Source organism: Mauremys mutica, chromosome 5, assembly GCF_020497125.1.
Source record: "Mauremys mutica isolate MM-2020 ecotype Southern chromosome 5, ASM2049712v1, whole genome shotgun sequence".
Classification (NCBI taxonomy): Eukaryota; Metazoa; Chordata; order Testudines; family Geoemydidae; genus Mauremys; species Mauremys mutica.
The window spans coordinates 928694-956375 of record NC_059076.1 but is presented as its reverse complement, the minus strand read 5'-3'; the positions used below and the strand labels follow the sequence as shown (position 1 = coordinate 956375).

General features: G+C 58.7%; 2 protein-coding genes across 2 annotated transcripts in view; one reads left to right on the top strand and one right to left on the bottom strand.

Annotated features, from left to right (window-relative positions):
• LOC123370666 (growth-regulated alpha protein-like) overlaps positions 1–27682 on the top strand; it is a 270997-nt gene that overhangs the window by 217884 nt on the left and 25431 nt on the right. The gene's annotated exons all lie outside the window — the stretch shown is intronic.
• LOC123370668 (alveolar macrophage chemotactic factor-like) lies at positions 16873–25787 on the bottom strand. Its single transcript, XM_045017356.1, has 4 exons — positions 25470–25787; positions 21810–21936; positions 18963–19046; positions 16873–16897 (listed from the first exon to the last, which is right to left on the bottom strand). The coding sequence occupies exons 1-4, from the start codon at positions 25525–25527 to the stop codon at positions 16873–16875; spliced, it is 294 nt and encodes a 97-aa protein (XP_044873291.1). The 5' UTR covers positions 25528–25787.

Genomic DNA, 27682 nt, shown 5'->3' with positions numbered 1-27682 from the left:
GGAACTCCCACTCAAACTGCCCCGTTGGCCGGCTCCTGGGCCGCTGCGATCAGCTGTGCCGCTGCCTGGCTGGGCGGGCGGCCCGCTTTTATAGGCCCCCTCCTCCGCCTAGCTCCGCCCCCTAATCAGGGCTCAGCAGTCTGCCCCGACAGAGAGAGACACGAGCACCCCAAAGACAGACGCAAACACAAAATACCTGGCTCCTCCAATGGGAACTCCCACTCAAACTGCCCCGTTGGCCGGCTCCTGGGCCGCTGCGATCAGCTGTGCCGCTGCCTGGCTGGGCGGGCGGCCCGCTTTTATAGGCCCCCTCCTCCGCCTAGCTCCGCCCCCTAATCAGGGCTCAGCAGTCTGCCCCGACAGAGAGAGACACGAGCACCCCAAAGACAGACGCAAACACAAAATACCTGGCTCCTCCAATGGGAACTCCCACTCAAACTGCCCCGTTGGCCGGCTCCTGGGCCGCTGCGATCAGCTGTGCCGCTGCCTGGCTGGGCGGGCGGCCCGCTTTTATAGGCCCCCTCCTCCGCCTAGCTCCGCCCCCTAATCAGGGCTCAGCAGTCTGCCCCGACAGAGAGAGACACGAGCACCCCAAAGACAGACGCAAACACAAAATACCTGGCTCCTCCAATGGGAACTCCCACTCAAACTGCCCCGTTGGCCGGCTCCTGGGCCGCTGCGATCAGCTGTGCCGCTGCCTGGCTGGGCGGGCGGCCCGCTTTTATAGGCCCCCTCCTCCGCCTAGCTCCGCCCCCTAATCAGGGCTCAGCAGTCTGCCCCGACAGAGAGAGACACGAGCACCCCAAAGACAGACGCAAACACAAAATACCTGGCTCCTCCAATGGGAACTCCCACTCAAACTGCCCCGTTGGCCGGCTCCTGGGCCGCTGCGATCAGCTGTGCCGCTGCCTGGCTGGGCGGGCGGCCCGCTTTTATAGGCCCCCTCCTCCGCCTAGCTCCGCCCCCTAATCAGGGCTCAGCAGTCTGCCCCGACAGAGAGAGACACGAGCACCCCAAAGACAGACGCAAACACAAAATACCTGGCTCCTCCAATGGGAACTCCCACTCAAACTGCCCCGTTGGCCGGCTCCTGGGCCGCTGCGATCAGCTGTGCCGCTGCCTGGCTGGGCGGGCGGCCGCTTTTATAGGCCCCCTCCTCCGCCTAGCTCCGCCCCCTAATCAGGGCTCAGCAGTCTGCCCCGACAGAGAGAGACACGAGCACCCCAAAGACAGACGCAAACACAAAATACCTGGCTCCTCCAATGGGAACTCCCACTCAAACTGCCCCGTTGGCCGGCTCCTGGGCCGCTGCGATCAGCTGTGCCGCTGCCTGGCTGGGCGGGCGGCCCGCTTTTATAGGCCCCCTCCTCCGCCTAGCTCCGCCCCCTAATCAGGGCTCAGCAGTCTGCCCCGACAGAGAGAGACACGAGCACCCCAAAGACAGACGCAAACACAAAATACCTGGCTCCTCCAATGGGAACTCCCACTCAAACTGCCCCGTTGGCCGGCTCCTGGGCCGCTGCGATCAGCTGTGCCGCTGCCTGGCTGGGCGGGCGGCCGCTTTTATAGGCCCCCTCCTCCGCCTAGCTCCGCCCCCTAATCAGGGCTCAGCAGTCTGCCCCGACAGAGAGAGACACGAGCACCCCAAAGACAGACGCAAACACAAAATACCTGGCTCCTCCAATGGGAACTCCCACTCAAACTGCCCCGTTGGCCGGCTCCTGGGCCGCTGCGATCAGCTGTGCCGCTGCCTGGCTGGGCGGGCGGCCCGCTTTTATAGGCCCCCTCCTCCGCCTAGCTCCGCCCCCTAATCAGGGCTCAGCAGTCTGCCCCGACAGAGAGAGACACGAGCACCCCAAAGACAGACGCAAACACAAAATACCTGGCTCCTCCAATGGGAACTCCCACTCAAACTGCCCCGTTGGCCGGCTCCTGGGCCGCTGCGATCAGCTGTGCCGCTGCCTGGCTGGGCGGGCGGCCCGCTTTTATAGGCCCCCTCCTCCGCCTAGCTCCGCCCCCTAATCAGGGCTCAGCAGTCTGCCCCGACAGAGAGAGACACGAGCACCCCAAAGACAGACGCAAACACAAAATACCTGGCTCCTCCAATGGGAACTCCCACTCAAACTGCCCTGTTGGCCGGCTCCTGGGCCGCTGCGATCAGCTGTGCCGCTGCCTGGCTGGGCGGGCGGCCGCTTTTATAGGCCCCCTCCTCCGCCTAGCTCCGCCCCCTAATCAGGGCTCAGCAGTCTGCCCCGACAGAGAGAGACACACCCCAAAGACAGACGCAAACACAAAATACCTGGCTCCTCCAATGGGAACTCCCACTCAAACTGCCCCGTTGGCCGGCTCCTGGGCCGCTGCGATCAGCTGTGCCGCTGCCTGGCTGGGCGGGCGGCCGCTTTTATAGGCCCCCTCCTCCGCCTAGCTCCGCCCCCTAATCAGGGCTCAGCAGTCTGCCCCGACAGAGAGAGACACGAGCACCCCAAAGACAGACGCAAACACAAAATACCTGGCTCCTCCAATGGGAACTCCCACTCAAACTGCCCGTTGGCCGGCTCCTGGGCCGCTGCGATCAGCTGTGCCGCTGCCTGGCTGGGCGGGCGGCCCGCTTTTATAGGCCCCCTCCTCCGCCTAGCTCCGCCCCCTAATCAGGGCTCAGCAGTCTGCCCCGACAGAGAGAGACACGAGCACCCCAAAGACAGACGCAAACACAAAATACCTGGCTCCTCCAATGGGAACTCCCACTCAAACTGCCCCGTTGGCCGGCTCCTGGGCCGCTGCGATCAGCTGTGCCGCTGCCTGGCTGGGCGGGCGGCCGCTTTTATAGGCCCCCTCCTCCGCCTAGCTCCGCCCCCTAATCAGGGCTCAGCAGTCTGCCCCGACAGAGAGAGACACGAGCACCCCAAAGACAGACGCAAACACAAAATACCTGGCTCCTCCAATGGGAACTCCCACTCAAACTGCCCCGTTGGCCGGCTCCTGGGCCGCTGCGATCAGCTGTGCCGCTGCCTGGCTGGGCGGGCGGCCCGCTTTTATAGGCCCCCTCCTCCGCCTAGCTCCGCCCCCTAATCAGGGCTCAGCAGTCTGCCCCGACAGAGAGAGACACGAGCACCCCAAAGACAGACGCAAACACAAAATACCTGGCTCCTCCAATGGGAACTCCCACTCAAACTGCCCCGTTGGCCGGCTCCTGGGCCGCTGCGATCAGCTGTGCCGCTGCCTGGCTGGGCGGGCGGCCCGCTTTTATAGGCCCCCTCCTCCGCCTAGCTCCGCCCCCTAATCAGGGCTCAGCAGTCTGCCCCGACAGAGAGAGACACGAGCACCCCAAAGACAGACGCAAACACAAAATACCTGGCTCCTCCAATGGGAACTCCCACTCAAACTGCCCCGTTGGCCGGCTCCTGGGCCGCTGCGATCAGCTGTGCCGCTGCCTGGCTGGGCGGGCGGCCCGCTTTTATAGGCCCCCTCCTCCGCCTAGCTCCGCCCCCTAATCAGGGCTCAGCAGTCTGCCCCGACAGAGAGAGACACGAGCACCCCAAAGACAGACGCAAACACAAAATACCTGGCTCCTCCAATGGGAACTCCCACTCAAACTGCCCCGTTGGCCGGCTCCTGGGCCGCTGCGATCAGCTGTGCCGCTGCCTGGCTGGGCGGGCGGCCCGCTTTTATAGGCCCCCTCCTCCGCCTAGCTCCGCCCCCTAATCAGGGCTCAGCAGTCTGCCCCGACAGAGAGAGACACGAGCACCCCAAAGACAGACGCAAACACAAAATACCTGGCTCCTCCAATGGGAACTCCCACTCAAACTGCCCCGTTGGCCGGCTCCTGGGCCGCTGCGATCAGCTGTGCCGCTGCCTGGCTGGGCGGGCGGCCCGCTTTTATAGGCCCCCTCCTCCGCCTAGCTCCGCCCCCTAATCAGGGCTCAGCAGTCTGCCCCGACAGAGAGAGACACGAGCACCCCAAAGACAGACGCAAACACAAAATACCTGGCTCCTCCAATGGGAACTCCCACTCAAACTGCCCCGTTGGCCGGCTCCTGGGCCGCTGCGATCAGCTGTGCCGCTGCCTGGCTGGGCGGGCGGCCGCTTTTATAGGCCCCCTCCTCCGCCTAGCTCCGCCCCCTAATCAGGGCTCAGCAGTCTGCCCCGACAGAGAGAGACACGAGCACCCCAAAGACAGACGCAAACACAAAATACCTGGCTCCTCCAATGGGAACGCCGGCTCCTGGGCCGCTGCGATCAGCTGTGCCGCTGCCTGGCTGGGCGGGCGGCCCGCTTTTATAGGCCCCCTCCTCCGCCTAGCTCCGCCCCCTAATCAGGGCTCAGCAGTCTGCCCCGACAGAGAGAGACACGAGCACCCCAAAGACAGACGCAAACACAAAATACCTGGCTCCTCCAATGGGAACTCCCACTCAAACTGCCCCGTTGGCCGGCTCCTGGGCCGCTGCGATCAGCTGTGCCGCTGCCTGGCTGGGCGGGCGGCCCGCTTTTATAGGCCCCCTCCTCCGCCTAGCTCCGCCCCCTAATCAGGGCTCAGCAGTCTGCCCCGACAGAGAGAGACACGAGCACCCCAAAGACAGACGCAAACACAAAATACCTGGCTCCTCCAATGGGAACTCCCACTCAAACTGCCCCGTTGGCCGGCTCCTGGGCCGCTGCGATCAGCTGTGCCGCTGCCTGGCTGGGCGGGCGGCCCGCTTTTATAGGCCCCCTCCTCCGCCTAGCTCCGCCCCCTAATCAGGGCTCAGCAGTCTGCCCCGACAGAGAGAGACACGAGCACCCCAAAGACAGACGCAAACACAAAATACCTGGCTCCTCCAATGGGAACTCCCACTCAAACTGCCCCGTTGGCCGGCTCCTGGGCCGCTGCGATCAGCTGTGCCGCTGCCTGGCTGGGCGGGCGGCCCGCTTTTATAGGCCCCCTCCTCCGCCTAGCTCCGCCCCCTAATCAGGGCTCAGCAGTCTGCCCCGACAGAGAGAGACACGAGCACCCCAAAGACAGACGCAAACACAAAATACCTGGCTCCTCCAATGGGAACTCCCACTCAAACTGCCCCGTTGGCCGGCTCCTGGGCCGCTGCGATCAGCTGTGCCGCTGCCTGGCTGGGCGGGCGGCCCGCTTTTATAGGCCCCCTCCTCCGCCTAGCTCCGCCCCCTAATCAGGGCTCAGCAGTCTGCCCCGACAGAGAGAGACACGAGCACCCCAAAAGACAGACGCAAACACAAAATACCTGGCTCCTCCAATGGGAACTCCCACTCAAACTGCCCCGTTGGCCGGCTCCTGGGCCGCTGCGATCAGCTGTGCCGCTGCCTGGCTGGGCGGGCGGCCCGCTTTTATAGGCCCCCTCCTCCGCCTAGCTCCGCCCCCTAATCAGGGCTCAGCAGTCTGCCCCGACAGAGAGAGACACGAGCACCCCAAAGACAGACGCAAACACAAAATACCTGGCTCCTCCAATGGGAACTCCCACTCAAACTGCCCCGTTGGCCGGCTCCTGGGCCGCTGCGATCAGCTGTGCCGCTGCCTGGCTGGGCGGGCGGCCCGCTTTTATAGGCCCCCTCCTCCGCCTAGCTCCGCCCCCTAATCAGGGCTCAGCAGTCTGCCCCGACAGAGAGAGACACGAGCACCCCAAAGACAGACGCAAACACAAAATACCTGGCTCCTCCAATGGGAACTCCCACTCAAACTGCCCCGTTGGCCGGCTCCTGGGCCGCTGCGATCAGCTGTGCCGCTGCCTGGCTGGGCGGGCGGCCCGCTTTTATAGGCCCCCTCCTCCGCCTAGCTCCGCCCCCTAATCAGGGCTCAGCAGTCTGCCCCGACAGAGAGAGACACGAGCACCCCAAAGACAGACGCAAACACAAAATACCTGGCTCCTCCAATGGGAACTCCCACTCAAACTGCCCCGTTGGCCGGCTCCTGGGCCGCTGCGATCAGCTGTGCCGCTGCCTGGCTGGGCGGGCGGCCCGCTTTTATAGGCCCCCTCCTCCGCCTAGCTCCGCCCCCTAATCAGGGCTCAGCAGTCTGCCCCGACAGAGAGAGACACGAGCACCCCAAAGACAGACGCAAACACAAAATACCTGGCTCCTCCAATGGGAACTCCCACTCAAACTGCCCTGTTGGCCGGCTCCTGGGCCGCTGCGATCAGCTGTGCCGCTGCCTGGCTGGGCGGGCGGCCGCTTTTATAGGCCCCCTCCTCCGCCTAGCTCCGCCCCCTAATCAGGGCTCAGCAGTCTGCCCCGACAGAGAGAGACACGAGCACCCCAAAGACAGACGCAAACACAAAATACCTGGCTCCTCCAATGGGAACTCCCACTCAAACTGCCCTGTTGGCCGGCTCCTGGGCCGCTGCGATCAGCTGTGCCGCTGCCTGGCTGGGCGGGCGGCCGCTTTTATAGGCCCCCTCCTCCGCCTAGCTCCGCCCCCTAATCAGGGCTCAGCAGTCTGCCCCGACAGAGAGAGACACGAGCACCCCAAAGACAGACGCAAACACAAAATACCTGGCTCCTCCAATGGGAACTCCCACTCAAACTGCCCCGTTGGCCGGCTCCTGGGCCGCTGCGATCAGCTGTGCCGCTGCCTGGCTGGGCGGGCGGCCGCTTTTATAAGCCCCTCCTCCGCCTAGCTCCGCCCCCTAATCAGGGCTCAGCAGTCTGCCCCGACAGAGAGAGACACGAGCACCCCAAAGACAGACGCAAACACAAAATACCTGGCTCCTCCAATGGGAACTCCCACTCAAACTGCCCCGTTGGCCGGCTCCTGGGCCGCTGCGATCAGCTGTGCCGCTGCCTGGCTGGGCGGGCGGCCCGCTTTTATAGGCCCCCTCCTCCGCCTAGCTCCGCCCCCTAATCAGGGCTCAGCAGTCTGCCCCGACAGAGAGAGACACGAGCACCCCAAAGACAGACGCAAACACAAAATACCTGGCTCCTCCAATGGGAACTCCCACTCAAACTGCCCCGTTGGCCGGCTCCTGGGCCGCTGCGATCAGCTGTGCCGCTGCCTGGCTGGGCGGGCGGCCGCTTTTATAGGCCCCCTCCTCCGCCTAGCTCCGCCCCCTAATCAGGGCTCAGCAGTCTGCCCCGACAGAGAGAGACACGAGCACCCCAAAGACAGACGCAAACACAAAATACCTGGCTCCTCCAATGGGAACTCCCACTCAAACTGCCCTGTTGGCCGGCTCCTGGGCCGCTGCGATCAGCTGTGCCGCTGCCTGGCTGGGCGGGCGGCCGCTTTTATAGGCCCCCTCCTCCGCCTAGCTCCGCCCCCTAATCAGGGCTCAGCAGTCTGCCCCGACAGAGAGAGACACGAGCACCCCAAAGACAGACGCAAACACAAAATACCTGGCTCCTCCAATGGGAACTCCCACTCAAACTGCCCCGTTGGCCGGCTCCTGGGCCGCTGCGATCAGCTGTGCCGCTGCCTGGCTGGGCGGGCGGCCGCTTTTATAGGCCCCCTCCTCCGCCTAGCTCCGCCCCCTAATCAGGGCTCAGCAGTCTGCCCCGACAGAGAGAGACACGAGCACCCCAAAGACAGACGCAAACACAAAATACCTGGCTCCTCCAATGGGAACTCCCACTCAAACTGCCCTGTTGGCCGGCTCCTGGGCCGCTGCGATCAGCTGTGCCGCTGCCTGGCTGGGCGGGCGGCCCGCTTTTATAGGCCCCCTCCTCCGCCTAGCTCCGCCCCCTAATCAGGGCTCAGCAGTCTGCCCCGACAGAGAGAGACACGAGCACCCCAAAGACAGACGCAAACACAAAATACCTGGCTCCTCCAATGGGAACTCCCACTCAAACTGCCCCGTTGGCCGGCTCCTGGGCCGCTGCGATCAGCTGTGCCGCTGCCTGGCTGGGCGGGCGGCCGCTTTTATAGGCCCCCTCCTCCGCCTAGCTCCGCCCCCTAATCAGGGCTCAGCAGTCTGCCCCGACAGAGAGAGACACGAGCACCCCAAAGACAGACGCAAACACAAAATACCTGGCTCCTCCAATGGGAACTCCCACTCAAACTGCCCCGTTGGCCGGCTCCTGGGCCGCTGCGATCAGCTGTGCCGCTGCCTGGCTGGGCGGGCGGCCGCTTTTATAGGCCCCCTCCTCCGCCTAGCTCCGCCCCCTAATCAGGGCTCAGCAGTCTGCCCCGACAGAGAGAGACACGAGCACCCCAAAGACAGACGCAAACACAAAATACCTGGCTCCTCCAATGGGAACTCCCACTCAAACTGCCCCGTTGGCCGGCTCCTGGGCCGCTGCGATCAGCTGTGCCGCTGCCTGGCTGGGCGGGCGGCCCGCTTTTATAGGCCCCCTCCTCCGCCTAGCTCCGCCCCCTAATCAGGGCTCAGCAGTCTGCCCCGACAGAGAGAGACACGAGCACCCCAAAGACAGACGCAAACACAAAATACCTGGCTCCTCCAATGGGAACTCCCACTCAAACTGCCCTGTTGGCCGGCTCCTGGGCCGCTGCGATCAGCTGTGCCGCTGCCTGGCTGGGCGGGCGGCCCGCTTTTATAGGCCCCCTCCTCCGCCTAGCTCCGCCCCCTAATCAGGGCTCAGCAGTCTGCCCCGACAGAGAGAGACACGAGCACCCCAAAGACAGACGCAAACACAAAATACCTGGCTCCTCCAATGGGAACTCCCACTCAAACTGCCCCGTTGGCCGGCTCCTGGGCCGCTGCGATCAGCTGTGCCGCTGCCTGGCTGGGCGGGCGGCCCGCTTTTATAGGCCCCCTCCTCCGCCTAGCTCCGCCCCCTAATCAGGGCTCAGCAGTCTGCCCCGACAGAGAGAGACACGAGCACCCCAAAGACAGACGCAAACACAAAATACCTGGCTCCTCCAATGGGAACTCCCACTCAAACTGCCCCGTTGGCCGGCTCCTGGGCCGCTGCGATCAGCTGTGCCGCTGCCTGGCTGGGCGGGCGGCCGCTTTTATAGGCCCCCTCCTCCGCCTAGCTCCGCCCCCTAATCAGGGCTCAGCAGTCTGCCCCGACAGAGAGAGACACAAGCACCCCAAAGACAGACGCAAACACAAAATACCTGGCTCCTCCAATGGGAACTCCCACTCAAACTGCCCCGTTGGCCGGCTCCTGGGCCGCTGCGATCAGCTGTGCCGCTGCCTGGCTGGGCGGGCGGCCGCTTTTATAGGCCCCCTCCTCCGCCTAGCTCCGCCCCCTAATCAGGGCTCAGCAGTCTGCCCCGACAGAGAGAGACACGAGCACCCCAAAGACAGACGCAAACACAAAATACCTGGCTCCTCCAATGGGAACTCCCACTCAAACTGCCCCGTTGGCCGGCTCCTGGGCCGCTGCGATCAGCTGTGCCGCTGCCTGGCTGGGCGGGCGGCCCGCTTTTATAGGCCCCCTCCTCCGCCTAGCTCCGCCCCCTAATCAGGGCTCAGCAGTCTGCCCCGACAGAGAGAGACACGAGCACCCCAAAGACAGACGCAAACACAAAATACCTGGCTCCTCCAATGGGAACTCCCACTCAAACTGCCCCGTTGGCCGGCTCCTGGGCCGCTGCGATCAGCTGTGCCGCTGCCTGGCTGGGCGGGCGGCCCGCTTTTATAGGCCCCCTCCTCCGCCTAGCTCCGCCCCCTAATCAGGGCTCAGCAGTCTGCCCCGACAGAGAGAGACACGAGCACCCCAAAGACAGACGCAAACACAAAATACCTGGCTCCTCCAATGGGAACTCCCACTCAAACTGCCCCGTTGGCCGGCTCCTGGGCCGCTGCGATCAGCTGTGCCGCTGCCTGGCTGGGCGGGCGGCCCGCTTTTATAGGCCCCCTCCTCCGCCTAGCTCCGCCCCCTAATCAGGGCTCAGCAGTCTGCCCCGACAGAGAGAGACACGAGCACCCCAAAGACAGACGCAAACACAAAATACCTGGCTCCTCCAATGGGAACTCCCACTCAAACTGCCCCGTTGGCCGGCTCCTGGGCCGCTGCGATCAGCTGTGCCGCTGCCTGGCTGGGCGGGCGGCCGCTTTTATAGGCCCCCTCCTCCGCCTAGCTCCGCCCCCTAATCAGGGCTCAGCAGTCTGCCCCGACAGAGAGAGACACGAGCACCCCAAAGACAGACGCAAACACAAAATACCTGGCTCCTCCAATGGGAACTCCCACTCAAACTGCCCCGTTGGCCGGCTCCTGGGCCGCTGCGATCAGCTGTGCCGCTGCCTGGCTGGGCGGGCGGCCCGCTTTTATAGGCCCCCTCCTCCGCCTAGCTCCGCCCCTAATCAGGGCTCAGCAGTCTGCCCCGACAGAGAGAGACACGAGCACCCCAAAGACAGACGCAAACACAAAATACCTGGCTCCTCCAATGGGAACTCCCACTCAAACTGCCCCGTTGGCCGGCTCCTGGGCCGCTGCGATCAGCTGTGCCGCTGCCTGGCTGGGCGGGCGGCCCGCCCGCTTTTATAGGCCCCCTCCTCCGCCTAGCTCCGCCCCCTAATCAGGGCTCAGCAGTCTGCCCCGACAGAGAGAGACACGAGCACCCCAAAGACAGACGCAAACACAAAATACCTGGCTCCTCCAATGGGAACTCCCACTCAAACTGCCCTGTTGGCCGGCTCCTGGGCCGCTGCGATCAGCTGTGCCGCTGCCTGGCTGGGCGGGCGGCCCGCTTTTATAGGCCCCCTCCTCCGCCTAGCTCCGCCCCCTAATCAGGGCTCAGCAGTCTGCCCCGACAGAGAGAGACACGAGCACCCCAAAGACAGACGCAAACACAAAATACCTGGCTCCTCCAATGGGAACTCCCACTCAAACTGCCCCGTTGGCCGGCTCCTGGGCCGCTGCGATCAGCTGTGCCGCTGCCTGGCTGGGCGGGCGGCCCGCTTTTATAGGCCCCCTCCTCCGCCTAGCTCCGCCCCCTAATCAGGGCTCAGCAGTCTGCCCCGACAGAGAGAGACACGAGCACCCCAAAGACAGACGCAAACACAAAATACCTGGCTCCTCCAATGGGAACTCCCACTCAAACTGCCCCGTTGGCCGGCTCCTGGGCCGCTGCGATCAGCTGTGCCGCTGCCTGGCTGGGCGGGCGGCCCGCTTTTATAGGCCCCCTCCTCCGCCCCCTAATCAGGGCTCAGCAGTCTGCCCCGACAGAGAGAGACACGAGCACCCCAAAGACAGACGCAAACACAAAATACCTGGCTCCTCCAATGGGAACTCCCACTCAAACTGCCCTGTTGGCCGGCTCCTGGGCCGCTGCGATCAGCTGTGCCGCTGCCTGGCTGGGCGGGCGGCCCGCTTTTATAGGCCCCCTCCTCCGCCTAGCTCCGCCCCCTAATCAGGGCTCAGCAGTCTGCCCCGACAGAGAGAGACACGAGCACCCCAAAGACAGACGCAAACACAAAATACCTGGCTCCTCCAATGGGAACTCCCACTCAAACTGCCCCGTTGGCCGGCTCCTGGGCCGCTGCGATCAGCTGTGCCGCTGCCTGGCTGGGCGGGCGGCCCGCTTTTATAGGCCCCCTCCTCCGCCTAGCTCCGCCCCCTAATCAGGGCTCAGCAGTCTGCCCCGACAGAGAGAGACACGAGCACCCCAAAGACAGACGCAAACACAAAATACCTGGCTCCTCCAATGGGAACTCCCACTCAAACTGCCCCGTTGGCCGGCTCCTGGGCCGCTGCGATCAGCTGTGCCGCTGCCTGGCTGGGCGTGCGGCCGCTTTTATAGGCCCCCCTCCTCCGCCTAGCTCCGCCCCCTAATCAGGGCTCAGCAGTCTGCCCCGACAGAGAGAGACGCAAACACAAAATACCTGGCTCCTCCAATGGGAACTCCCACTCAAACTGCCCCGTTGGCCGGCTCCTGGGCCGCTGCGATCAGCTGTGCCGCTGCCTGGCTGGGCGGGCGGCCCGCTTTTATAGGCCCCCTCCTCCGCCTAGCTCCGCCCCCTAATCAGGGCTCAGCAGTCTGCCCCGACAGAGAGAGACACGAGCACCCCAAAGACAGACGCAAACACAAAATACCTGGCTCCTCCAATGGGAACTCCCACTCAAACTGCCCCGTTGGCCGGCTCCTGGGCCGCTGCGATCAGCTGTGCCGCTGCCTGGCTGGGCGGGCGGCCGCTTTTATAGGCCCCCTCCTCCGCCTAGCTCCGCCCCCTAATCAGGGCTCAGCAGTCTGCCCCGACAGAGAGAGACACGAGCACCCCAAAGACAGACGCAAACACAAAATACCTGGCTCCTCCAATGGGAACTCTCACTCAAACTGCCCATTGGCCGGCTCCTGGGCCGCTGCGATCAGCTGTGCCGCTGCCTGGCTGGGGGGCGGCCGCTTTTATAGGCCCCCTCCTCCGCCTAGCTCCGCCCCCTAATCAGGGCTCAGCAGTCTGCCCCGACAGAGAGAGACACGAGCACCCCAAAGACAGACGCAAACACAAAATACCTGGCTCCTCCAATGGGAACTCCCACTCAAACTGCCCCGTTGGCCGGCTCCTGGGCCGCTGCGATCAGCTGTGCCGCTGCCTGGCTGGGCGGGCGGCCCGCTTTTATAGGCCCCCTCCTCCGCCTAGCTCCGCCCCCTAATCAGGGCTCAGCAGTCTGCCCCGACAGAGAGAGACACGAGCACCCCAAAGACAGACGCAAACACAAAATACCTGGCTCCTCCAATGGGAACTCCCACTCAAACTGCCCTGTTGGCCGGCTCCTGGGCCGCTGCGATCAGCTGTGCCGCTGCCTGGCTGGGCGGGCGGCCGCTTTTATAGGCCCCCTCCTCCGCCTAGCTCCGCCCCCTAATCAGGGCTCAGCAGTCTGCCCCGACAGAGAGAGACACGAGCACCCCAAAGACAGACGCAAACACAAAATACCTGGCTCCTCCAATGGGAACTCCCACTCAAACTGCCCCGTTGGCCGGCTCCTGGGCCGCTGCGATCAGCTGTGCCGCTGCCTGGCTGGGCGGGCGGCCCGCTTTTATAGGCCCCCTCCTCCGCCTAGCTCCGCCCCCTAATCAGGGCTCAGCAGTCTGCCCCGACAGAGAGAGACACGAGCACCCCAAAGACAGACGCAAACACAAAATACCTGGCTCCTCCAATGGGAACTCCCACTCAAACTGCCCCGTTGGCCGGCTCCTGGGCCGCTGCGATCAGCTGTGCCGCTGCCTGGCTGGGCGGGTTGGCCGGCTCCTGGGCCGCTGCGATCAGCTGTGCCGCTGCCTGGCTGGGCGGGCGGCCCGCTTTTATAGGCCCCCTCCTCCGCCTAGCTCCGCCCCCTAATCAGGGCTCAGCAGTCTGCCCCGACAGAGAGAGACACGAGCACCCCAAAGACAGACGCAAACACAAAATACCTGGCTCCTCCAATGGGAACTCCCACTCAAACTGCCCCGTTGGCCGGCTCCTGGGCCGCTGCGATCAGCTGTGCCGCTGCCTGGCTGGGCGGGCGGCCCGCTTTTATAGGCCCCCTCCTCCGCCTAGCTCCGCCCCCTAATCAGGGCTCAGCAGTCTGCCCCGACAGAGAGAGACACGAGCACCCCAAAGACAGACGCAAACACAAAATACCTGGCTCCTCCAATGGGAACTCCCACTCAAACTGCCCCGTTGGCCGGCTCCTGGGCCGCTGCGATCAGCTGTGCCGCTGCCTGGCTGGGGGGCGGCCGCTTTTATAGGCCCCCTCCTCCGCCTAGCTCCGCCCCCTAATCAGGGCTCAGCAGTCTGCCCCGACAGAGAGAGACACAAGCACCCCAAAGACAGACGCAAACACAAAATACCTGGCTCCTCCAATGGGAACTCCCACTCAAACTGCCCCGTTGGCCGGCTCCTGGGCCGCTGCGATCAGCTGTGCCGCTGCCTGGCTGGGCGGGCGGCCGCTTTTATAGGCCCCCTCCTCCGCCTAGCTCCGCCCCCTAATCAGGGCTCAGCAGTCTGCCCCGACAGAGAGAGACACACGCACCCCAAAGACAGACGCAAACACAAAATACCTGGCTCCTCCAATGGGAACTCCCACTCAAACTGCCCCGTTGGCCGGCTCCTGGGCCGCTGCGATCAGCTGTGCCGCTGCCTGGCTGGGCGGGCGGCCCGCTTTTATAGGCCCCCTCCTCCGCCTAGCTCCGCCCCCTAATCAGGGCTCAGCAGTCTGCCCCGACAGAGAGAGACACGAGCACCCCAAAGACAGACGCAAACACAAAATACCTGGCTCCTCCAATGGGAACTCCCACTCAAACTGCCCCGTTGGCCGGCTCCTGGGCCGCTGCGATCAGCTGTGCCGCTGCCTGGCTGGGCGGGCGGCCCGCTTTTATAGCCCCCTCCTCCGCCTAGCTCCGCCCCCTAATCAGGGCTCAGCAGTCTGCCCCGACAGAGAGAGACACGAGCACCCCAAAGACAGACGCAAACACAAAATACCTGGCTCCTCCAATGGGAACTCCCACTCAAACTGCCCTGTTGGCCGGCTCCTGGGCCGCTGCGATCAGCTGTGCCGCTGCCTGGCTGGGCGGGCGGCCGCTTTTATAGGCCCCCTCCTCCGCCTAGCTCCGCCCCCTAATCAGGGCTCAGCAGTCTGCCCCGACAGAGAGAGACACGAGCACCCCAAAGACAGACGCAAACACAAAATACCTGGCTCCTCCAATGGGAACTCCCACTCAAACTGCCCCGTTGGCCGGCTCCTGGGCCGCTGCGATCAGCTGTGCCGCTGCCTGGCTGGGCGGGCGGCCCGCTTTTATAGGCCCCCTCCTCCGCCTAGCTCCGCCCCCTAATCAGGGCTCAGCAGTCTGCCCCGACAGAGAGAGACACGAGCACCCCAAAGACAGACGCAAACACAAAATACCTGGCTCCTCCAATGGGAACTCCCACTCAAACTGCCCTGTTGGCCGGCTCCTGGGCCGCTGCGATCAGCTGTGCCGCTGCCTGGCTGGGCGGGCGGCCGCTTTTATAGGCCCCCTCCTCCGCCTAGCTCCGCCCCCTAATCAGGGCTCAGCAGTCTGCCCCGACAGAGAGAGACACACGCACCCCAAAGACAGACGCAAACACAAAATACCTGGCTCCTCCAATGGGAACTCCCACTCAAACTGCCCCGTTGGCCGGCTCCTGGGCCGCTGCGATCAGCTGTGCCGCTGCCTGGCTGGGCGGGCGGCCGCTTTTATAGGCCCCCTCCTCCGCCTAGCTCCGCCCCCTAATCAGGGCTCAGCAGTCTGCCCCGACAGAGAGAGACACGAGCACCCCAAAGACAGACGCAAACACAAAATACCTGGCTCCTCCAATGGGAACTCCCACTCAAACTGCCCCGTTGGCCGGCTCCTGGGCCGCTGCGATCAGCTGTGCCGCTGCCTGGCTGGGCGGGCGGCCCGCTTTTATAGGCCCCCTCCTCCGCCTAGCTCCGCCCCCTAATCAGGGCTCAGCAGTCTGCCCCGACAGAGAGAGACACGAGCACCCCAAAGACAGACGCAAACACAAAATACCTGGCTCCTCCAATGGGAACTCCCACTCAAACTGCCCCGTTGGCCGGCTCCTGGGCCGCTGCGATCAGCTGTGCCGCTGCCTGGCTGGGCGGGCGGCCCGCTTTTATAGCCCCCTCCTCCGCCTAGCTCCGCCCCCTAATCAGGGCTCAGCAGTCTGCCCCGACAGAGAGAGACACGAGCACCCCAAAGACAGACGCAAACACAAAATACCTGGCTCCTCCAATGGGAACTCCCACTCAAACTGCCCCGTTGGCCGGCTCCTGGGCCGCTGCGATCAGCTGTGCCGCTGCCTGGCTGGGCGGGCGGCCCGCTTTTATAGGCCCCCTCCTCCGCCTAGCTCCGCCCCCTAATCAGGGCTCAGCAGTCTGCCCCGACAGAGAGAGACACGAGCACCCCAAAGACAGACGCAAACACAAAATACCTGGCTCCTCCAATGGGAACTCCCACTCAAACTGCCCCGTTGGCCGGCTCCTGGGCCGCTGCGATCAGCTGTGCCGCTGCCTGGCTGGGCGGGCGGCCCGCTTTTATAGGCCCCCTCCTCCGCCTAGCTCCGCCCCCTAATCAGGGCTCAGCAGTCTGCCCCGACAGAGAGAGACACGAGCACCCAAAAGACAGACGCAAACACAAAATACCTGGCTCCTCCAATGGGAACTCCCACTCAAACTGCCCTGTTGGCCGGCTCCTGGGCCGCTGCGATCAGCTGTGCCGCTGCCTGGCTGGGCGGGCGGCCCGCTTTTATAGGCCCCCTCCTCCGCCTAGCTCCGCCCCCTAATCAGGGCTCAGCAGTCTGCCCCGACAGAGAGAGACACGAGCACCCCAAAGACAGACGCAAACACAAAATACCTGGCTCCTCCAATGGGAACTCCCACTCAAACTGCCCTGTTGGCCGGCTCCTGGGCCGCTGCGATCAGCTGTGCCGCTGCCTGGCTGGGCGGGCGGCCCGCTTTTATAGGCCCCCTCCTCCGCCTAGCTCCGCCCCCTAATCAGGGCTCAGCAGTCTGCCCCGACAGAGAGAGACACGAGCACCCCAAAGACAGACGCAAACACAAAATACCTGGCTCCTCCAATGGGAACTCCCACTCAAACTGCCCCGTTGGCCGGCTCCTGGGCCGCTGCGATCAGCTGTGCCGCTGCCTGGCTGGGCGGCCGGCCGCTTTTATAGGCAGACTCGCAGATGACATTGCTGTAAAGGCCAATTCAATCAGAGCCAAATCCTTGACCCTTTGAAATCAATGAGACTGTTTCCTGTTGACAGAACTGAGCCCAGGATTCAGCCCCAAACGCCTCCACAGTAAAGCGCGCAGCATGATCATGCCATAAAACTCAGGTCTCCTGGTAGCACGACGGTATATTTACTCCGGCAGCTTCCTTTCTCAAACTAACAGTCTGTATATAGGCTGCGTCAGTGCAGACAGAGAAAGAAAGAGTAAAACAAACGATGAATAGCCTGGCCCTTGGAGCTACCTCAGGGCTGAGAATTCCGCATGGGGTTATAGGTATTATCTCTGCTTTTCCTATTTGCGCGGCCTGCCGGATGAGCTGTAATGCAAACTTTGCAACAAATCATGACATATACAATACAGAGAGTGCATAGAATCACAGGGCTGGAAGGGACCTCGAGAGGTCATCTAGTCCAGTCCCCTGCATTCATGGCAAGACTAAGTATTATCTAGACCAGGGGTCGGCAACCTTTCAGAAGTGCTGTGCCGAGTCTACATTTATTCACTTTAATTTAAGGTTTCACGTGCCAGTCATACATTTTAACCTTTTTAGAAGGTCTCTTTCTAGAAGTCTATAATATATAACTAAACTATTGTTGTGTGTAAAATAAATAAGGTTTTAAAAATGTTTAAGAAGCTTCATTTAAAATTAAATTAAAATGCAGAGCCCCCCGGACCGGTGGCCAGGACCTAGGCAGTATGAGTGCTACTGAAAATCAGCTCACGTGCCGCCTTCGACTAACGTGCCATAGGTTGCCTACCCCTGATCTAGAGTCTAGACCAGGGGTCGGCAACCTGCGGCTCCCGGCTCGCGAGGGTAAGCACCCTGGCGGGCCGGCCCGGTTTGTTTATCCACCGCGTCAGCAACTTCGGCCGATCGCGGCTCCCACTGGCCACGGTTCGCGGTCCCAGACCAATGCGGGAGGCAGGAAGCCGCGGCCAGAACATCCCTCGGCTCGCGCTGCTTCCTGCCTCCCGCATTGGTCTGGGACCACGAACCGTGGCCAGTGGGAGCCGCGACCGGCCGAAGTTGCCGACGCGGTGGATAAACAAACCGGGCCGGCCCGCCAGGGTGCTTACCCTGGCGAGCCGGGAGCCGCAGGCTGCCGACCCCTGGTCTAGACCATCCCTGCCAGGTATTTGTCTAACCTGCTCTTAAAAACCTCCAATGATGGAGATTCCACAACCTCCCTAGACAATTTATTCCAGTGCTTAACCACCCTGACAGTTAGGAAGTTTTTCCTAAAGTCCAAACTAAACCTTCCTTGCTACAGTTTAAGCCCATTGCTTCTTGTTCTATCCTCAGAGGTTAAGAAGAACATTTTTTCTCCCTCCTCCTTGTAACAACCTTTTATGTACTTGAAAACTGTTATGTCCCTTCTCAGTCTTCTCTTCTCCAGACTAAACAAACCCAATTCTTTCAATCTTCCCTCATAGGTCATGTTTTCTAGACCTTTAATTATTTTTGTTGCTCTTCTCTGGACTTTCTCCAGTTTGTCCACATCCTTCCTGGAATGTGGCACCCAGAACTGGACACAGTACTCCAGTTGAGGCCTAATCAGCACGGAGTAGAGCGGAAGAATTACTTCTCGTGTCTTGCTTACAACACTGCTGCTAATACATCCCAGAATGATGTTCACTTTTTTTTTTTTTTGGCAACAGTGTTACACTGCTGACTCATATCTAGCTTGGGGATCAATCTGACCCCCAGATCCCTTTCTGCAGTACTTCAATACCGCCAAAATGCCATGGCTAGCAAACAGATTTTGATTACGTGGAGGAAATATTGTCTTCCGATTCTTACTGACTGCTTGGCAGAACTTGAGTACATTTTTGTTTGTGCGAATGAGAAGTTGTCAGAAACAATTCTAAATACAGCTTGCACAACCAGATATATTAATTAGCTCTCATGCCTGTTATTCACACCCACACACAAGTAAAGCCTTGTCCTAGGGACCTTTCTTTGGCCAAGTCTCTGAGGCAGGCCAGACAATATACAGCAGAGGAATGCGAGGCTCTCCCTTTGCGGTACGTCAGCTCCTGTTAATTTAGGAGAGACCAGAGCCCAAGCCTTCAGCCTGGGTCTCTCCCATGGCACAGCAGAACACTAACCATGTACATTGCTAACATGCTGCATATTGCTGGGATATTTTTAAGATTTATGGATGTGCCCTGTTTCTGCTGTATTCAAAGACTTCTGCTAATCCCCAGCTTTCTAGATTCCTGGCATTGTATTGCTCAAATGGGCCTTCAGATAATGAGCACTGAAGATCACAGAAGCGTTTACACTGAAAGGAATCTGGGGATTATTTCTCTTCAGAAGATCTGTGGCAACCTGCCCTTTGGCAGAATAGTTCCAGTAACAAGATCATTTTGACAGCTACCTGCGTAAAATCCTGTTAATGATCATCTTCACCCATTTGGCCTGGGGATCCAAACAGATTTGCTGGCTCCTCTTCAGTGTCGCACTGGAAGGGGTTGAACAATTTGTTTAAAATAATCTTAACACTTTGAGAGAGTCTAGAAAAAATAGCAGCCTCTAGGCTAACTTCTGCTCTCACTCGTACTCTTCCCAGGGCCGGTGCAAGGATGTTTCGTGCCCTACGCGAAACTTCCACCTTGCGCCCCCCTCCCTCCCCGGCGCCCCTGCCCTGAGCCCTCCCCCCCCCCCCATGGCAGCTCCCCCCCCTCCGCCCTGAGGCGCCCCCCCGCCCCAGCTCACCCCTGCTCTGCGCAGGAGCACTCTGAGCACGCCCCCCCCGAACATGACCCCCCCCTTACTTCCTGCAGGCGGCCCTCCCCGTGCTCCCCTGCCCCAGCTCCCTCCGCCTAAATGCTGGCGGAGACTGGGGCGGCCGATGATCTGGCCGCCACGGTCACTGCCGAAGAAAATGGCGTCCCCCCAAATCTTAGCGCCCCAGGCGACCACCTCGGTCGCGTAAATGGTTGCACCGGCCCTGACTCTTCCACCTGCCAGTGGTGTGACCGGAGTGGCACAGCCGGAGCTGAGTGCCAAATTTGGCCCTAGTAGTTAATTGTCAATACGCTCCCTTTGAAAATGTACACTTTGTTCATGTGAAACTTGGACTGAATGACACGTAGAGACTGATTCCGATCTCATTGGCTCCAATTATTCACCAGTGTAACTCCAACGACTTTAGTGCTGTTACTCCTGCTTTGCACCGGGGTAAGTGAGAGCACAAGGAGGCCCTTATACTTTAATATATAAAAAAGTCCCTCACGGGAATGGATGTTCATTATGTGCTAACATACGGTGCAAATACTGGTGCACGCCTGACTTTGAAAATCTTGCCCTAAGTCTGTACAATTTTTAAAAAATCATTTTGCATTCCAGCTGTGTAAATTATATCTAATGAACGTCTACTTAGCTATGGCCTTTCCTTTGGTGTATCCATTCATCTCTAAAAAAATACCCCCCTAAGGGTCAGATACTTCCCAAAATAAATTCAGGCAGTTCCCATCGACTACAAGGAGAGCTCTGCTAGAGCTCAAGGGGTAACCTGTGGCTCTTGACGTTTTGCTTGATCACGGCTATGAAAGAAGTGGTTTTGAAATCTTAGTATCTCTTGCTGGGTAGGGCACAGGGGACTACCCCTTTAAGGAACAGTCAGGCGCTTACAGCTGAAACAAGCCTACGAGCAATCAAGGATCCCCTGGGGCTGGGCAACTTAACAGGGAAAAGGAAGCGAAGTTGGACTAGAAGCTGTGCAGGCTGTTATGGGCTGTGGTCTCTCTCAGGGACTAGCCTGGCCGAGGCCACAGACCTTTGTTTTGCTGATTCATTTTGGGAACCCTGAACCAGGGCTCTGAACCTTATGAACTTCTGTTCACACTGCTCCTTCCCTGAGGCTGACTTAAAGGGAAGATGTGTGTTTTGTTAGCTTGTTTTCGGTTCCCTCTGGGTTGGATTCTTTCCGCCCTGTGACGTATGGCTACCCTGTAATTCGAATAGCCCTGTAATTCGAATACAAAGGCGAACTGCTTGGGTTTGGTTTCATGCACCAAAAGAAAACCTCAGCCTACATGTGTCTACATGAACCTTGGCAGTGCGGGTGGCAATGCTTTGGGTAGCACTGTCTGTGGTAGCACATGTGGAATTTGATGTGCTGGGGCCGGTGACCAGCTGTGAGGTCTGGATCAACAGTTTCCCTCACCACCTCAACTAGTGAGGGTTCTGTTGGAAGGATGTGGTAGCCAGTGGCTACATCAGCCTGTCAGCAGAGAGCGTCTGTGCTACAGAAGGCTTGTCCGTGGTGGGAATGTAGGCAGAGGAGTCCTGGCAGTGCTAGCGAGCAGGGAAGGCTCTGGCAGGGTGACTCTATAGGAGCTGTGCTATCAAGGAGCCGGAGGGAGACTCAGAACTGCAACGAAGGGATTGGGCCTCTGTGCTGATCCTGGCCTGTGAGGATTCACTCAGGGCTACCAAATCTGGAGGGTGAACAATCGAAGGCTTGCAAGAACAAATGGTTGCCATACAGGGCTTCTAACTATGCAGAGGGAACAGCGGTGCAAGTACGGTGGTATGGTCTGGTACGCTGTACCAGTAAGATATTTATAGCTGATACAGCGTACTGGAAAGACACAGGAGGAGCCCGCCCCCCACCCCCAGCCCCAGCCCTTCCATGCAGCTGCGTCTCCTGAATCCTCCTGCCTGGGGTCTGTACAGCAGAAGTCTTTGGTGCAGGACAGAGCTTCTCCCCCACCCCCCACAAGGTAATGTGGGATAGATGTGGATCACGAGGAGGAGACAGGGAGAGCGTGGGGGCCCCAGGCAGAGGGCAGGAAGGTGTCACATGGGGGGTCACATGGGGAGGTCATCCCCCCCTTTGTGTCCCTCCCATGAGTGCAGCATACCAGCGAGAAATTATTTCTACTTGCACCTCTGAGAGGGAAATGCCACATGGCAGGTGCCCTGCTCAGCTATACAGGAGCAGGGCTCTGCTCTTGTGTGGTTTAGGAGCTCTGCATGTCAGGTGCCTACTCCTCCTCCACCACAGTGTATTTGTCCTGCAGGTGCCCCACTACTCCAGCCTGTGGTGGAGCTTCTAAAATGATGGATGAGCAAACCAAATAGCTCAGAAATGGTAAGGGAATGGTCTTCTGGGGAGAAAGCGAGGGTTTCCATTCCCCAATGCTGTCAATCTGGCAGCTTTCACAAGCACTCCAATCGGATGGCTACTGGCTTGTGAAATCCTGTGGTTTCAACTTACATGACTTCCATGGTGCTGCACTGTGGGCCTTTGGGGATGATTTCCACATGAACCAAGAGCTTCGGTGACACCAAGCCCGGGACTGTCTGGAGACACTGACACCGCAACTCTCCGCCCAGAAGTGACTCTGTGAGGGAAGGAAAGTGAGGTGCATCACTGAGTGAGGAACTTCACTAAGTTAATGCTCCAAAAAAGTGTGTGGAAGGGAGAAAAACCTGCTGCAGGGTTTAAGCCACTCTCACTAATGGGGATTAGGACAAGACCTTCTTAGGATGCACATTCTACTACATCTGCCAACTGTAGGGTTTGTGCATCTGACACTGTCAGGGACAGGATACGATCTATCTTAGGTACTTATTTGGCCCCATCTGTGATGGCTTTTTCCACACAACACCCCTGTGAAGTAGAGCAGTCCCATTATCGCCATTGTACAGATGGGACCTGAGGCACAGAAAGACTAGCCTGAAGTGTAGGCCTGAGACCTCATCAAACCCTCCCACCCCCCATATTAAACCAGCCTTGGGTGAAACTCAGGGAGTTAGTTCACCACTAAAACTGAAAAAAGAAATGTTCTGCTGCTGATAAAGCACTCCCTCCTCAGGAATGTCCCTAAGGAGAGTTATAACCACCAAGGTTGTAAAGACGCTGGGAAACAGGGAAGATACAGCAAGACTCAACAAATGGTAAGATAAGCTCTGATGATCATCTGCACAGATAGAGAAGGTCACAACTAAGTTACAATTTGGGCATGAAAGATAAAATGCAAAGAACTTGGGAAGGAAAGAGAACACATAGGTGCCAGTGTGTAATTGGTTACAATTTTTGTTATTTAGGAGTGTGGGATCATGGGATAGGTTTAGTAAATTTGAAGGAGGGAGCTAGTTTTATCTATATAATATAAATGAAAAACCAATGCTCTTTGGGAACCATTTCCCGACTGCAGTTCAACGTCCAGCTGCTGGAACTCTGGGCTCTCTGCATGACCGAGAGGTGCAGAGGCATCGCTGGGAATCCCCAGATGGATGAACCCTGACTGGCCACTGGGTGAAATTTGTCTGTATATTGGGAGTGGTGAGCATAAGAGATTTGCTTGAGCTATGTATTCTGTGTGTGTTGCTAATAAATAGATGTTTAGAGCACAAGTGTAAGGCTCTTTCACTGGGAGAAGGTTTTGGAGACACCTGAGGGAAAGGGCAGGTACCTAAATTGACCAGATTTCTTCCTGAGCCCCATGGGTAAGGATAGGTGCCTTAGGCTCTGAGCCCTCAGAAGGGAAAGGGGGGAGGTGCCTAAATTGATTGGGTCACAGCTTGAGCCTCCGGTAGGGTGTAGGCAGGACATCCTAAATTGGGCACGTCACACCTTGAGCCTCTGGTAGGGTGTAGGCAGGGCATCCTAAATTGGCCACGTCACACCTTGAGCCTCCTGTAGGGTGCCTTAAATTGACCCGGTAACAGACATGACCCCAGAAGTCTCTGGCCTAGCAGGGACTTGACCCCAGGTCTTTCAGTTCCAAGACCAGCACTGGGTTCAACAAACCACAGCTCTGAGCCACAGCTGTTTCTATGTTGCGCCTATGAACAAAGATTCACGACTTCTGCCACCTTTAACCACCCATCATTTGAACAAATGAAATGTCTTTGACACAAAGGGAAGGGAAGGCTGAGAGGGCAGCGACAGAGGCTGGGGAGTACAAGCTGTCAGCCCAAGGACGAGCGTGACCGACAGCCCGCAGGACCAAGCATACTCTTACACAGCTGCCCCGTTACTCGTGGCTGGCAATTGCAGGGCCGCTCGAGCGAGGCGTGTGTAGGGAAGTGCAGCACGTTTGCAGGCGGAGGTGTCAAGGGGTTGGAGACTGACTCCCCTGCTGAACTAAAACCTCATCCTCCTGCTCCCGGCGGTGCTGGCACACAGCCGCCTTCCACGCCCCGCTCTCCCTCCTCCCCTCACAAGCACCGGGCCACAGTCCAGAGGCTTGTATAGAAGGAGAGTTAAATAAGGACACTCAGACTTATATGCGTATGGATCAGCTCATGCTCTCTGATACAAGGCACAAAGCTCATAATCATCCGTGTAGGATCCCAGTCAGTAAGGGCCATGCGGTACCCGCTCTTAGCAGAGCCTGCACGTCCAGACTACCCGCCGTATCGGCAGGTAACGATTGATTTATCGGGGATTGATATATCGCGTCTCAACTAGATGCGCTATATCGATCCCTGATTGGGCTCCCCGTGGACTCCGAAACTCCACCAGAGCGAGCGGCACTAATGGAGTCAATGCGGGAGCCGCGGACGTTGATCCCGCACCATGAGGCTGGGAGGCAAGTCGGAATAAGATACTTCGACTTCAGCTACAGGATTCCCATAGCTGAAGTTCCGTATCTTACATCAACACCTCCTCCCCTGTAGACCTGGCCAAGAGTGGGAGGGAGGAACCAGGAAGTCCCATAAGATTCCCCGTGTCGTGTGGCGTGACCAATAGCTGCTCCCCTCAGGAGAGGGGAGCTGGGTGAGTGGGACACTGATGAGGCAAGGGAAGGAAACTCTTACCGTACCGTGTGCTAGTTCCTCCCTGGTGCTGCCCAGCCCCCTGTTCCCCTTCAGATCCCTTGGGGACAATACTGCCATAGGCTCCTCTGTCCACACCTGGCCAATAGCTCCCTGTTTGCAGCGTTGCTGGAGCTGTGTTGGTCCCATGATATTAGAGAGACAAGGTGGTGAGGTTTTTACTGGACCAACTTCCACTAACAGAGACAAGCTTTCAAGCTGCACCGAGCTCTTCTTCTACCTCCCCGGGTGAGAGCAGCACAGGAGCGAGGCCGAAACGATTGCTGCTAGAAGCCTAGTTAATTTTTGGTGCAAACACCCACTCGACTAGCCAGCAGCACACAGCAGCTGCTCCAGTGCTCTACACTTGACCCTTCCCCTTGGAATTCCCACATCAGCCAAGGGTCTTCCGGAGCCTTAACAGAAGAGATGGGGACCACTCTGTGTTAGTTCTGCTCCTCTCTCTTCCCGCACCGGTGAGGCTTTCCTGTCCTCTTTGATTTGCTCACCACCACACATCACAAGGGAACGTAGTGTAGGACCCTAAAGACTGGAGTGAATCAGCTGAAATAACTGTCTGGAAACAGACTTGCAAACCAGTTCCCCCCTTTAATAACCAGCCAACAGCTGAGTTTGAGGTTCTGTGTCTCTCCTGGAGTGGTTGATATCAAAGACTAGGGATTGGTCCTGCTTGGAGCAGGGGGTTGGACTAGATGATCTCCTGTGGTCCCTGCCAACCCTGATATTCTATGAAAGACACCTCACGCAGGGGAAAGATCTGGAGTACCAGAAATGCAGCACACTACACTGTTCCTGTATTCAGGGTCCGATTCGGATCTCACTTTCACCTGTGTAAATCAGGCATCACCTCACCAAAGTCAGTGGCGTTCCATCAGTTTAAAACTGGTCTGAGATTAGAAGTGAAACCATGGCTGGAATTGTCTTAAACTCTGCCTGTGTTCTGTGTGATTTGTTATCTTAAACAGCGTGTGGTGAGTTTAAAGCTGTTCAGTAATTCCATACACCTTTACATTAAAATCCTATTTTTTCTGCAAATACTGTAAAAGGCATTTAACAAGGGAAAAGACTACAAGTACTTTGACTGGCTTACCATGAGAGATGCCTGTGAGAGTAAGCAGCAGGAGGGAGAACGTGATCTTGTTGTCCATGGCTGCTTCGCTGGTTTGTCTCTTGGCTTGCTGGTGGTGAACAGCTACTTAAAATCAACTCGGTGGCAACTGCAGACCCATGTGGGAGCACTGACGCTTTTATCCTGTGCGGCGTGTGAGGGAGGATCTTAGCTGAGATTACAGAGTTTTTACAGACTAACAACCCACAAGTAAATTGGATTTATTCTGCTTGTTTTAATTCCTTCCTGGCTCTAAGAAAACAGTAACATGAGATGATGAAAGAGAGTGAGCTTTGTGCTGCCTTGTTCACCAGCTGCTGAATTTCAGAGGCCCGATCTCAGCTCACTCCTGGTTCACTGACGTAATAGAGGAGTGACCGCAGTCAAATCCGGGGCGTTGCGCAGGCTGATGGATAACTGGGGTATGTGGAGAGAGGAGCAGAACTAATGCAGAGTGGTCCCCATCTCTTCTGTTAAGAGACCCTTGGCTGCTGTGGGAACTCCATGGGGACGGGTCTAGTGTAGAGCACTGGAGCAGCTGCTGTGTGCTGCTGGCTAGTCGAGTGGGTGTTTGCACCAAAAATTAACTAGGCTTCTAGCAGCAATCGTTTCGGCCTCGCTCCTGTGCTGCTCTCACCCGGGGAGGTAGAAGAAGAGCTCGGTGCAGCTTGAAAGCTTGTCTCTTTCGTTAGCGGAAGTTAGTCCAGTAAAAACCTCACCTCCTTGTCTCTCTAATATCATGGGACCAACACAGCTCCAGCAACGCTGCAAACAGGGAGCTGTTGGCCAGGCGTGGACAGAGGAGCCTATGGCAGTATTGTCCCAGCTATTGGTCACGCCACACGACAAGGGGAATCTTATTGGACTTCCTGGCTCCTCCATCCCACTCATGCAGGCTCTGCTAAAAGCGGGTACCGCAAGGCCCTTAATGACTGAGATCCTACACGGATGATTATGAGCTTTGTGCCTTGTATCAGAGAACATGAGCTGATCCATACACATATAAGTCTGAGTGTCCTTATTTAACTCTCCTTCTATACAAGCCTCTGGATTGTGGCCCGGTGCTTGTGAGGGGAGGAGGGAGAGCGGGGCGTGGAAGGCGGCTGTGTGCCAGCACCGCCGGGAGCAGGAGGATGAGGTTTTAGTTCAGCAGGGGAGTCAGTCTCCAACCCCTTGACACCTCCGCCGGCAAACGTGCTGCACTTCCCTACACACGCTTCGCTCGGGCGGCTCTGCAACTGTTCTAAATTCGTTTAGATTTTCATGTTTCATAGAGCAGCTAAGGGAAGACGATTTGCATAGCTAATCCCCAAAACATCTGATCAGTTCTGTTCTGCACACACTCCTGGCTGTGATGGGGAAAAGCTTTCCTAGCTAATGTAGCAGTGCTTCTCGAACTGGGGGTCCTGACCCAAAGGGGCGGTCGCGAGCCTATTGTAGGGGGGTTGTGAGATCATAACAATGTCACTGGGGAAAGAGGAGCTGGGGGGGAGGGGGAGGTCCAGCAGCCATTGCTCTCTGGCTGCCCAGCTCTGAAGGCAGTGCTGTCAGCAGCAGCAGCACAGAAGTAAGGGTGGCAGTACCACACGGTGGCACTGCCTCCAGAGCTGGGCACCCAGCCAGCAGCTGCCAGCCACCATGCTCGGAAGGCAGCACTGCCACCAGCAGCAGAGCAGCCGGAAGGGTGGCAATAGCATGAGTATACTGTACATACCCATGGGCGCAATTCGCTATCGCTTTTTCTGGGAGGTCGTCACAGCCCGAAATATTTTCAAAGAGGAGCCCAGCAAAAAGAAAAGTTTGAGAACCCCATGTAATATAGGAAAACTGTGAGAGGAGAAGCTTCATACAGACTCCGGTGGGTGTTGGACAGAGCCCAAAGTGAACCCAGCAGTTGTTCTTTCCATCAGCTTCAAATTCACCCTCCCCAAGAGAAAAGCTCATGTACTGAACTTGGTCATACAAGTGTATATTGCTTTTGTCTAATCTCCAATGCTCAAATCTTAAGGGAGCTGGTGTATATTGCTCCCTGCAACCTTAGACGTGTTACGTCGTTTAGGTACGGCACAATGTCCATTTGTCTATGAAAAATGCTGAGCTGCTGATGAATGGTTCATTTATTATGGACGGAAGTCTGTCTTTGGATTCCATGTGCACAATTTCCCCTGTCTTTGTTCATGTTTCTGCCCGGCAGA